The sequence below is a fragment of the Chenopodium album genome, chromosome 18 (assembly GCF_948465745.1).
Source record: "Chenopodium album chromosome 18, dcCheAlbu1.1, whole genome shotgun sequence".
Taxonomy (NCBI): domain Eukaryota; kingdom Viridiplantae; phylum Streptophyta; class Magnoliopsida; order Caryophyllales; family Amaranthaceae; genus Chenopodium; species Chenopodium album.
In genome coordinates this window covers 12,752,097-12,764,083 of record NC_137851.1, presented here as the reverse complement: position 1 = coordinate 12,764,083, position 11,987 = coordinate 12,752,097, and the positions used below count along the sequence as shown (strand labels likewise).

General features: G+C 35.1%; 1 protein-coding gene across 1 annotated transcript; it reads right to left on the bottom strand.

The window, feature by feature from the left end:
* Positions 1-9,555: 9,555 nt before the first annotated feature.
* LOC145591841 (FBD-associated F-box protein At4g10400-like) lies at positions 9,556-11,127 on the bottom strand. The gene has a single exon (XM_081648332.1). It carries the CDS (start codon positions 11,125-11,127, stop codon positions 9,556-9,558), a length of 1,572 nt encoding a protein of 523 aa, XP_081504458.1.
* Between the last annotated feature and the right edge of the window lie 860 nt (positions 11,128-11,987).

Here is an 11,987-nt window from a genome sequence, read left to right as displayed (position 1 = left end):
TTTGCATATAATTCATCAAATGCTTCCTCAACTGCTGCAATCATTTCATCAACATCCTTTGGCATTTTCTTGTGCATAAGGGACTGAATGCTTCTAAAAAATCCGAGGTCTAATATGTTTAGATCTGGACTATTTGGAGGTTGTTGTATGAGAATAAATGTGAAGTCATCTTGCTGATAAACCGTTTGCCATTCTGGATCATCTTGTGTTATGTGTGTTCTTGCATTATCTTGTTGGATTTGAATTACCTTAGGAGCATCTTCAGGCCACTTAGCTTTGTGATGTGAATGCAAAGGGCAATTCTTTTGAAGATCCTATCACTCTACTACTTAACCCTATAGGCTTTGATGTTGATAAGAAGCAAGCTTGGGTGACAAGACTCACATGGACAGCAAGTCAAGCTCAAGAGGCCGAAATCCTAGGTTCTACCTAGGTTAGGAGTCTTTATTCCTATTCTATCTTTATATGCTTTCTATTTTTAGCCCCAAGGTTTTGGGATCCACTTGGATTCGTTTTACTTGGTTTGGCTTAGTTTAATTACTTTTTGTTAGTCTTATTTTCCTTTAATTAGAGTTTGATATAATTTAGGAAAGTCTAAGATTCCTAAATCTACTAAGAAAACGTGTAAAGGGCTGATTTGGAGGTTTACTTGGCGTCCAAGGCTGTTTTGGCTTGCTTGGAGTCTAAGTTTACTTAGGAGTATGATCTAGGATGGTTTAGGAATATCCTAACCAACTTAGGAAATCTAATTCTAGTAGATTTTGGTAGATTCTTAGCCTATAAATAAGGCACAAAGGCTGTAATCTTTCATACCTACATTCGAAATAAAATTCAGACTTTGTGCATTGTTTTGCATTATTCTTGCGTGAGTTTCTCTTACGTACTTGCTTAATAATAAATTCAGGAGGTGAGTTGAGAGTTAAGGACGTCAAATTACTTAGTTCAAGGAGGTGGTCTAGGTATTTGATCAGTCAAGTAATTCGTTCCAGGAGGTGGTCGAGTTTCTTGTCATATCGGTTCGTTTTCTACGTTGAATCTTCAAGAAAGGGTTTAAGAGCGGATCTTTATTTCAAGATTGTGGGTTTTCTAAAAACTTGACTAAACAAGGGGTTAGGATCCACATCACTTTGATTGCTGGAACGACTTCATTTATGAGTACATCCCTTGTCGCTTTTTTGTTGACTGATTCAACAATTTTAGTGACCAATGTCCCCTTCTTTCTGTATTTTGAGTTTCTTTTCACTGCTTCAATGGTTACAAAAGGAAAGATTCCTATTTTGCCATCCCAACATAGTTCCTCTGCTGAATTATAATGTGGCCTTGCTACAACTGCTGTGAACATTACCTTTGGAATGAACTTTGATGATTTTCCTGCCCTGTATTGTCCTTTCTCATTCTTATGAAGATATACCCTTTGTGATTTCTGGTTAGATAAAACCATTTTTCATCTAAATGAACAAAGTCATGCATAGGAAAATATTTTTCTTTATCTTCCCATGTTTCTCCCATTAAAAGTCTTAAAATCCAAACTAATCGTTCAATTTTGTGTGAATCTTGTAAACCGGGTTGCAATGCGTTAGTATGAGGTTTTATGAATCCCCTTTTGACCATTCTCCAACATGTTGCTGGTGAAATTTGAAGTTTTTTTGCCAAATCTCGTATGCATGTTCTAAAACCCTTTGACAAGCTTGTGAGTGATTCTTCATTAAGTTGGATTCTTTTTCTACCACAATTATGATACTTGGTTCTGCATTCATACCTTCCTGTGGTTGTTCTGTGTTGTTTTGCTTGCTTCCAAATACGACCGACTGTCTTCCTATTCAAATTGAATTCAGTTGCAGCAGCCTTGATTGATCCATGGGGTAGTATACCCCCAACTTTTTTGTCCAATAGCTAAGCAACAATACCTAGCTTGTCTTCAACGCTGAGCCTCCTTGCCTTATGATGGGTCACGTTTTGATCTGCTTGTTGTGTGCCTTGTTGATGACCATTAGTTGTCTCTTGGTGATGTTCCTCACTTATGGGTTCTGAAGTTTGTTAATATTCCAATTCAAATCTGGAACTTCTGGTTCTTCTTCATCCTCATGCTGACTGTCCCTTTCAAATTCAGCATTTTCAAGTGGATCTTCATCAAAGACTTCAACAATAATGCAGTCATCATCATCTTCTTTGTATGGAATATTCAAATCGAAATCTGAAGGCATTATATTTTGGATGCAATGATGCTGTTTTTTTTTTTTTTTCCTTTTTTAAAGAAATGTTCTTGTTTTACTGTAAATTTCTAAGTATGATTTGCTTTCATTTTAAATAGGCATAGGGTATTGTTGTTTGGCGCTTAATTTTTCAGCTTTTGTAAAAATACTGTAAAAAAACTCAAGTTTTGAGGGAAACAAAAATTCATTTAAATACTGTAATGAAAAAATTCGATCTAATAATGTCTAATCCCATTAGTGGATTGATGACATGGCGGTAATTAAACATTCTGATTGGTCATCAATCCTAGTAGTGGATTGATGACATGGCATTTGATTGATATTCCTCACTTAAAACAAGCATTATAATTGATGCTTTCCAAAGAAAAAAAATCAAAATATTTAATAAGATAGCACTAATTAAAGCAGTTTTTGTACTAAAATGTAATATTCCAAATATTATCCATTCTCTTATTTTTTGTGACTGATTCTATATGGGACTAACAAAGTGAAACGGAGGGAGTATTTAGTATTCATAAATTTCATAATTACTACTTGAAAACAATTTGCTAAAGTTGAAAATTTTGCATTTTGGAAACTCCGATCCATAAGAAAAAAAAGCATTATTGTTTCCCATTTTCAATTAATTGATCTAAAGTACTCTAAAATGCAGCATATTGAAAAAATGAAAGAGAATATAGGATAAAGAACTTCAGATTTGTTGAGGGTAGTTGTCTGAACATTAGAACCCAAGTGGGCTATAACTTGTTGGGTGGCTCGAAGGCTCTGCTGCTCCAGTGAGGCGGTGGAAGTTGAGAGTGACTTTCACTCATTCAGACTTGTGGGGAGTTGGGGACAGAGGAAGTATATGGCTGCGGCCTGCGGGAATGTGTTAGAGTTTTAGGGTTTTTTGACATATATTGTATGATCAGATATCTTATTTTCCAAGTTTCGTGATCCGAATCTGATCCGAAAATTTTCGGATATCCGATCCGAAATATCCAAAACATAAAAACACCGGATTAGATATCCTAAATTTTGGATCGGATAGATCGGATCGTGGATCGGGTCAATCGGATCGGATACTTTGCCCACCCCTAATTGCAGCAAAATCAACATATTTGTCCACTCATTAAATCACTCCCATCCAAGTTCACTTCAAGACGGACTAATATATATTCAAAAACATGGGCGGATTCACATTCAAGCAAAGGGAATATATCAGTAATCCTGAACACCACTATCTCAAGGTTGCTAATACTAGACATTCCTCTGAAAATTCACTAATTAATCCTAAATAGACTCCCCCAAAAACTGATGTTGGACACTAACAAGATAGTTTAGACTAATCTTTCTCAAATTCGGAAGTTGAATATCTGCATTCTCTGGCTATGTTACATGGACTCGGGAACGGGTGTCGGACACGGACACATGTCCAAGTGTCCGATTCAACAAGTTCCAAAATTTTAGAACACAAAGACTCTATCCGATATTTGGACACGGGTACGGAGACACGTCAACAAGTCACTTAAATATATATATATATTACAAAAGCTTTAAATTTTTCATTATGTCTACCCTATTTTTTTAATAAATGACCATCTTCTTATCTCATCTTCTCTGTATTAATGGTGGTTTTCGAACAAGATATATTTTTCCTTCATGTTTCTTCTTTTTTTTTCCTCTCCTCTCTTAATGGAAGTGTCCGAGTGCAGAGTGAATGATCAGACACATGTCATGTGTCCGTGTCCGTGTCCGTGTCCGTGAAGTGTCTAGCCAAAAAACAATTTAAAAATTTTGTATATCATATGTTAAAATTTTCCATTATACTTCCTTTCCATCGTGATATATGCTAGACACTTCTAGTTTTCTAGCCAATTTAAAAATACACAAACACTTTACGATATTAGCCGTGTCCGATTAACATAGTTTTCTGGTAAATCAAAGTGAATCATGCCTTTTAATATTATAACTATCAAATGCTTGGAAGAAAACAGAAACACGGGAATAAGAACAAAGATGAATATTTAGCTATTTTAGCCAATTATCAACCATGTTATTAATATATAAAAAAAATTTATATAAGTGCAAACCACAAGCAGCTATGTTACTCAAGGGGTACAGTGTATCCGTGTATGGAAAGGCATTACTCGTTTCTACATCAAAAACGATGAAGAAAACTTAGATTCCGGAGTCACGGAGAACCTTCACACAATCCTACGATACCTCAAATCACCCAAAATCCAAATATTCAACTTAAAACTCTCTTCACTAACCCATTAATACAATAACCCAAATTTTCCATTGTGCCTCTTTCACCTAATTCTATGGCGAAAGGTTCAACAAATTATCATTGTTAAAAACTTTTACGATGGACTTGGAAGTCCGATGATTATCTTTCGTGTACTCATTTTCATGTTCCAGTCTCACTATTTAGTAACTTTGGAGTTACTTTGCAAAGATGCGATAGAATTGCCCACTGAAATGGAAATTCGACTTCCAATACTAGTGAAGTTATCCTTAGAAGAATTAACCGAAATTTCTCTATGGAGGATGGACCGTACTAGCTTGTTTGAAAATTAAGCTCAAATCGATACAAATATGTGGATTACAAGTTTTTGATGGTTCTCTTCATTATGTGCTTGATGTTATAGCATTTGTTTTGAAAAATGTACATGTTTCAGATTCGCTTTTGTTAGAGGTTAGTATAAAACTTTGCACAAGATCGCCTATACAAGTGATTATGTTAGGGTTTCAGAGAACAACGAAAGCAAATTAAATGGGTAGAGATTGAGAAAATGATTAAGGGATGAATAAAGGCAAGATAAGTACTCCGTAGTAAAAGAAATGGACACATCATATTTAATTTGGGACATTATAATATTATATTTTCTTGTCTTATGGTCCCCACTAAAACTCACTACTATTTTTTTTTATAATTTCTTTCCTGCATTACTTTTCAATAAATTATTAACCCTTTATTTTTTTACAATTAGGTGTAGTGAATTACAGAGATTCTGAGTACATAGATACTCCGATCATAATATACATAACTTAGAGAGCGTATATTTGTGAGAGTGAGGGATAGCTCAAGTGGTTAGAGCTTCCCTCCCGGTTCTAAGAGATCTTGGGATTAATTCTCACCCCCGCCCTTGTGGCTCTCTAAACACCAAAAAAAAAGAGCGTATATTTGTAGCATTGGAGGATGATGTTTTCCCAAATGATGGCCAACACCACTATTTATAAGTGATGTATGGAGGTGAAAGAAGTGTGTAGAAAATTCTGCACACATGATCTTTAAATTTCCACATAAATCTATAATCTTCATAACCATTCACCAATTCTACATTCTTCCACAATTCTCCATTCTTCCACAATTCTCCATCAATACCTCAACGTAGCAAAACTTGAGATATAATAAGTTGGGCGCGCTATGGAATTTGGACCACACACACGCTACTCACTATTCCATAGGGATCTTCAACGTGCAAGATAATAATTCATTCAAATGCGCATATTATTACGGTACCAAGCTTGGAATCCTAGGCTCGTACGCACGAACATGTGATCCTAGGCTCAATTTGATTCTTTAGTACAATACTAAACTTTTCCTAAGTATCAATTCTTTTATTTCAGACTACAAATTTCAATCAGTCTTTAATTCTAGGTATGATATGATATTAGTTAGTGTGTCAATAAGTATGATTACTCAGTTTTAGGTTGATATTGAGGTTTCTAATTATGCATGTTAGTGTGTGTGTGTGTCAGTCATCAATCAGTTTCTGTTTGTTGATCGATTTTTATCAGTTGTAAGTGTTTGATTTGTGTCAAGAACATTGCTGAGTTAGTTGATTTGTAACAAGTTTGTCAAGAAAATTGTTGAGTTAGCTGAATGTAATAAATTTAGTATTAAGTAAACTGTTTTTCGTTCTTTATTATAAGCCGTATCTGGATTCATAAGCCTTGCTTTTCGATTGTGTAATCTCTTAAAACTACTGTAATGTGAGTTAAGCACATCCTATATATATATCTCCAAGATTCCTAGTCATTAGATTTGCTAAATTGAATGTTTAGCTTGAGTCGGGTATATGTAATAATTAGTACGATATAATTACATATGGTTAGTCATGTTGTGTCATCAAGTATAGAGTTTATTTGAGTTAACTTGTACTTGGTATATATATCCATCCTTCCCTCACAATCAGCGCACAGTTAACCCAATTCTAAGCTTTGTGACTATCAAACTGATCATTGTGGCTTTGAGCTATCCAACAGCCATAACAAGTTCATTAATCAGGTGAGAGGCGTGATGGCCCGCTACCAGGTATGGTCCATACCAAGGGACGAAAACAGTATGAAAACCAATAGTAACAGTATAAAATTAATAATAACAGCATAAACAAATACAAAAATAAGTGCTTGGTATGGACCATACCAAGTATGGGCCTATATACTTACTCATCAGGAGACATGCAAAATGATCACCAACACAAAATACACACCTATTATTGGCTAGTCACAAATGTGATATTAACAATGAGGAGATCAAAATAATACAATAATCATTGACAAAACAGATAAATTATTCTGTTGCACAGCAGAGTATCATATATAAGGATGCAACAACCAAAATTACTAGAAGCAGCAGTAAAGTTTAAATACAGATGCTTTGAACTAGAGGAGAAAGAAATGGACTGAACGGAAGTAAATCAAAGCAAGACAATAAACATTGTCTGACAGATTTTTAACAACATAATAAATAACAAGAACAACAAAAGGATAGCTCTGTGAATAATATCAGAGATCATGCTTGGGACAACAGTAAGGGTAATACATCAGATACAAATTTTACCTATGTTACATGGACTCCTCATTTCACCTCAAGTACCCAAGTTGGACTCTCGACACTTGGACATGGACATGACACTTGGAAACTTCACTTTTGGTTCAAAATCATGGATTTTTTTTTTCACAAAATAGCCGAGTTGGTCGCTTGGACACATACTCATGTCGGACATGAGTACCCGAGTCCATGTACCATAGCATTTTACCAAAAGAGAGGTTCCGAAAGGCGGAAAGGGTCCAAAAAAAGAAAGGAAACATCCCTTAAGAGTAAATGACTCGAAAAATAATTGGCTCCTACAGAATAACAAGTGAATTTTCATTAAGAACACATAAAGCACCAAATATTAAAGTGAAGGTTTCAAGGGCCTGAAAGACCATTCCAAATGTGAATCCAAAGCATAAGGCGATGTATAGATAGATGTACAGTTGAAAGAAATGAAGTTAGTAAGAATCAATATCAGGAGTAAATCCTTAATAATAAGCCATAACAAAGAGAGAAAAAGGGGTTGAAATGACTTGCGCAAAGCAACCAACAATGCAAGACCAACTTCAACACAGATGCACAAACATTTTAGAACAGAATAACAAATCATCAACTCCAACTTCAAAGCTATCACTAGCCAATATTAAGGTGATTGTAAAATTCAGGGGCAGTTTTTAGTAAACAGAACAGCAGCTAATGCAATCTGAACAGAAATGGATTTATTAAATCATACAAGTGTGTACATTGCATTGTGATTGCTGTTTACAAGCTTTGCTCACATCATCAGTCAATCATAGATTCTTCACAATTCTTACAGTTCTTCAAGTTCTGAGGAGAATCCCTTTTAACACTACTACACAAAGTGTCAAGAACTGTACAAATTTCACACTGTATAAAAGGACAGACTGACAGTGTAAAATTTGAAAGGAATGAGCTAAGAAATGCTCAAGAAAGATACATCTTTGCGGACAACATATCTCACTAGCTTAGTGTTATGCCTTCAGAGATCAAAACCAACAATCTGAAATTTGAAACTACTTTGTAACAATCACTTATAAATCAATTGTATAGTGGCATTTGTAGTTTTAACTGAGCCTGAACCACTGAATCAGATTATTGTTTTGTCCTGTTTGTTGATCATATATAATTTGAGCAGGATGCTAGCATAAATTTCTGGACTGATACAAAGTCATGACCTTATAAAAGACTACGAGTAAATAGCAAGTTAGCAACTATGTACTAAGTCAAGCATTGTCTGTTGGTACATCGCACAAGATAAATACCAGGAAAAGCGACCTAAGAAGATTAATTACCTCAAAAGTAACATTAAATCCAATATAATGTATATTTGGCTCTTAAGAGCATATGCATGAGAAACTTATTTAAAAATCTCAGAATCTTTATGCTACACAAACTTCTTCCCATTTCCTCAGCTCTTTCTAAAGGAGCTAAGATTAAGATTAACCCCAGAGCAAATTACTCCTTGGACTCTTTCTAAAAGGAGCTAAGATTAACCCTAGAGAAAATTGCTCTTTCGGCTCTTTTCTAAAAGGTGCTAGGACTAACCCCGGAGAAAATTACTTCGTTGGCTCTTTCTAAAGGAGCTAGGATTAACCCCAAAGCAAACAATTTACCATTGTAATAATCATAGGATTGTCTTCTTCTTGGATATGAAGGTCAAATAACTATATGCAAAAAATCATGTGACTGAAAGAAAATGATTATTGCTAAGAGAATTTCATTGAAAAAAAAAAAAAATAGTTCTTACCAGTAGAGAAGACATGATGTCTGATGAAGACTTCCAAACACAAGATCAGAACCTGAACACAGAGATTAGCGAAGTACATTTGCTTTATACAGGTCCTAAATACCAAGTTAAGCAGCAAAGGATATTTTTAACAAAACACGGACACAGGCATAATTAGCAACATTTCAATATTTATCTACTTATGATTTTCAACGCCTCGTACCTGAGGGAGAAGTGCTATCTTGATCTGTATGTTAAGCTAGCTGTATGTTAAGACTTAAAACTGAGATAGAGACACAAATGTACCAGTCTTTAAGGATTTTTATGCCAGAAAACCTAATATACACCAAAATTAGCCTTTTAAACGATGTAAATCATGAGAAACTTCATTCTACTCTTGATTGACAGGTTTAGACAAAATAAATAAATCCTCTCAAACATCTATTAAAATACCAGGCTCAATTGAATGACCAAACCTGTGTTCATTTTCACCAAAATTAATATGCTTTGTGCCTGATAGTTTTGACAATTTATCACTAGAATTTAACATAAATTAATGATACACAACAGCAAAAAGGAGAAAATAAATCATTCATGAATTTATTTTATCAATAACAGGTTGGATATGAATACATATCAAAAGCATAAAACTAGTACATCAGAAGGGAATTGAATAGTCCAATACACACCAACCCCAATGCTCATCTTAGAAATCGCGTCTCATTCTCACCTCCATCCTTTAAATAGGAAGCAAATTGTAGATAAGTTGGCACTTAGGCACATATCAGTCAGTACCCTCTATTTTTAATTTCTTCAAAGTTGGCTTTTGGAGAGTAGCAAGAAAATAAATTGTCAACCAGCAACCTATGCCATTTGACATTAAGCTTTCCGTTTTCGGAAACATTCCTTGATAATGTAACACAATTACCCGAAAACACAACCTCACAAGTCAATGAGCTCCTAGGAAGCTTATACAGGGACCTACCAAACTTAAGTTCTGCTTCTTTAGAATATTCTTTGACACAATCTTTTAAGTACAGCTTTTTCAAAACTTTTGCATTAGCTAGAATGTAACTTAGCATCTCCAACCCACCATCATTCCCTTCCAGTCCCGTTATCTTAATCGTCTTGAGCTTACTTATTAAACAGCTTGGTACAATATTTGGTGCACGCCAATTTCTCTGCTCCATTCTTAGCTCATAAATATTATGTTTATTGAGGGTTACCCAAAGATGCTCTAAATTGGGGAAGCATTGAAGCGAAGCCAACAGATCCTCGCAACCATCAAGACCAAACAGATACAAGGTCACTTTAAGACTGACTATATTAAAAAACATGGGCTGATTCACATTCAAACAAGTGAATATAGTAATCGAACTCTTCACCACCAATAACTCAAGGTCGCTAGTATTAGAAATTCCTTTAAAAATCTCGGAGAACTGGTGATGATCCAACTCATTGTTATAATGGACTCCATATCCATATTCATTTATACATAGCCTCACCGAATCAATACATGCTTTGACTAATGCAGTTGGAATACTACGAAATCTATAAGGTAAAACACAACCATATATCACAAGGTTTGTCAATTGGGGTGCATCGATAGAAACCGGATTAATATCCTGCAACACTCTCCAAGGGAACAAATCTAACTTCAATGACTTTAAATTCGGGAAAAATATATTTACGGAAGGTATTGCATCTAGAGGCTGCAAAAAGGGTAGAGCAGACATGAGAGTTAAATCTTCTAATAAAGGGGAAGATTTATAAAAAGACTCTAACCATTGAGGCAGATAAGTAAGATGTTTTAAAGAAAGCTTCTTCAAATTCGGAAGTTGAACATGACCAACTTTACTATAATCATATGCAAAGGGACCGTACAACTCCAATATCACCAAAGATTGACAATTAAGCAAACAATCAGATAATGGAAAGACTATATCATGATCTAGGATATTGAAAATGAATTGTTGTACATTATGACAGCAAATATCATGAATGAGTGATTCTAATGCATGGTCACATACAAACCACTCGAATATCCATGCAACCTCAACTTTGAATACGTCGAGTTTTGGGGAAGTCAGTTGCAGCAGGATGTTGCTGAGGAAGTCGGTGAGGTTTCGTGTTTTAGCTATATGATGACCTTCACCTCGGTATGGTAATAATAATGGTTTAGTGCGGAATTTAAAGCGAGTGAGTCCGGTCCAGAGGTGGCGCCATCGGTGAGATAAGACAGAGGTGGTAGCTGCAGAATTGATTGGAAGGCGAGAGAGGATGTCAGTGAGGATTTCATCCGGAAATGAGCTCAATCGATCTTGGCCTTCGCCCTCGGGGATGTGGTCTGCCAACTCCATAGGCAATATCACTCTCTTTGGGTTTATCCAAAGATATTCAGTTTGAGCAAACGAATATGGAGGGGATTATTAGTTTATGATCCGTAAAATATGCAAGGATAAATTTTCAACGACTATTGAGATATTTTAGGGTTTTATATTTTTTTTTTTATATATATATTCAATGTTATCAATATATATCTTTTTACCTCATTTTAAACACAAATGTTTAATTAAATCGGATTTACACTAAACTTATTGTGTGCATGGTTCTCACACGTGCCATTCTACTGAGTACTACCAATTTCATAATTTGCTTTAGGAAAGTTCTCTCTCCTCGTTTATTTTCCTTTTTTTCAGAAATTTTTCACTCACTTCTTCAATTTGTTTCTTTCTCATCTACTCAAATTTTCTCTGTCTTCTCCTCTCATTTCTTCTTTGATTTAAGGGTTTCTTGACATTCTTCATTAATGGATTATACGTTTGTAATATCAAAATAATTATACATTTTCCTTAATTTATTGAATTTTCCGAACATAAACACTCGAAGCTTCGGAGAAGCTGAGCGAAGAATCGAAATCGGAGATTGAGGTTCAACTTAATTTTCGGCTCAGATTCCTTCTCTTCTACACAATTATAGAAATTTTCTGATGAATTTTTTGAGCAAGGAGTGTAGAGAGAAGATTTGAAGTCGGAAGAAGGTAAAGTGAACTCTATCTCGAAGAAAGTGTCGTCATCGTCGTCGCTTTGCTCGGTGAGATGGTCAGAAATGGTGGAATCGGCGATGGTTTCAGTGCTAGTGGTGGTTCCGGCGGCGATTTTTGACTTGTTTGAGTGATTGTACTGTTTTTTCATGACTAATGTTAATTTTGCGTTTATTT

Coding starts and splice junctions, on each gene's coding strand:
- LOC145591841 (XM_081648332.1), bottom strand. CDS start 11,127: ATGGAGTTGGCAGACCACATCCCCGAGGGCGAAGGCCAAGATCGATTG.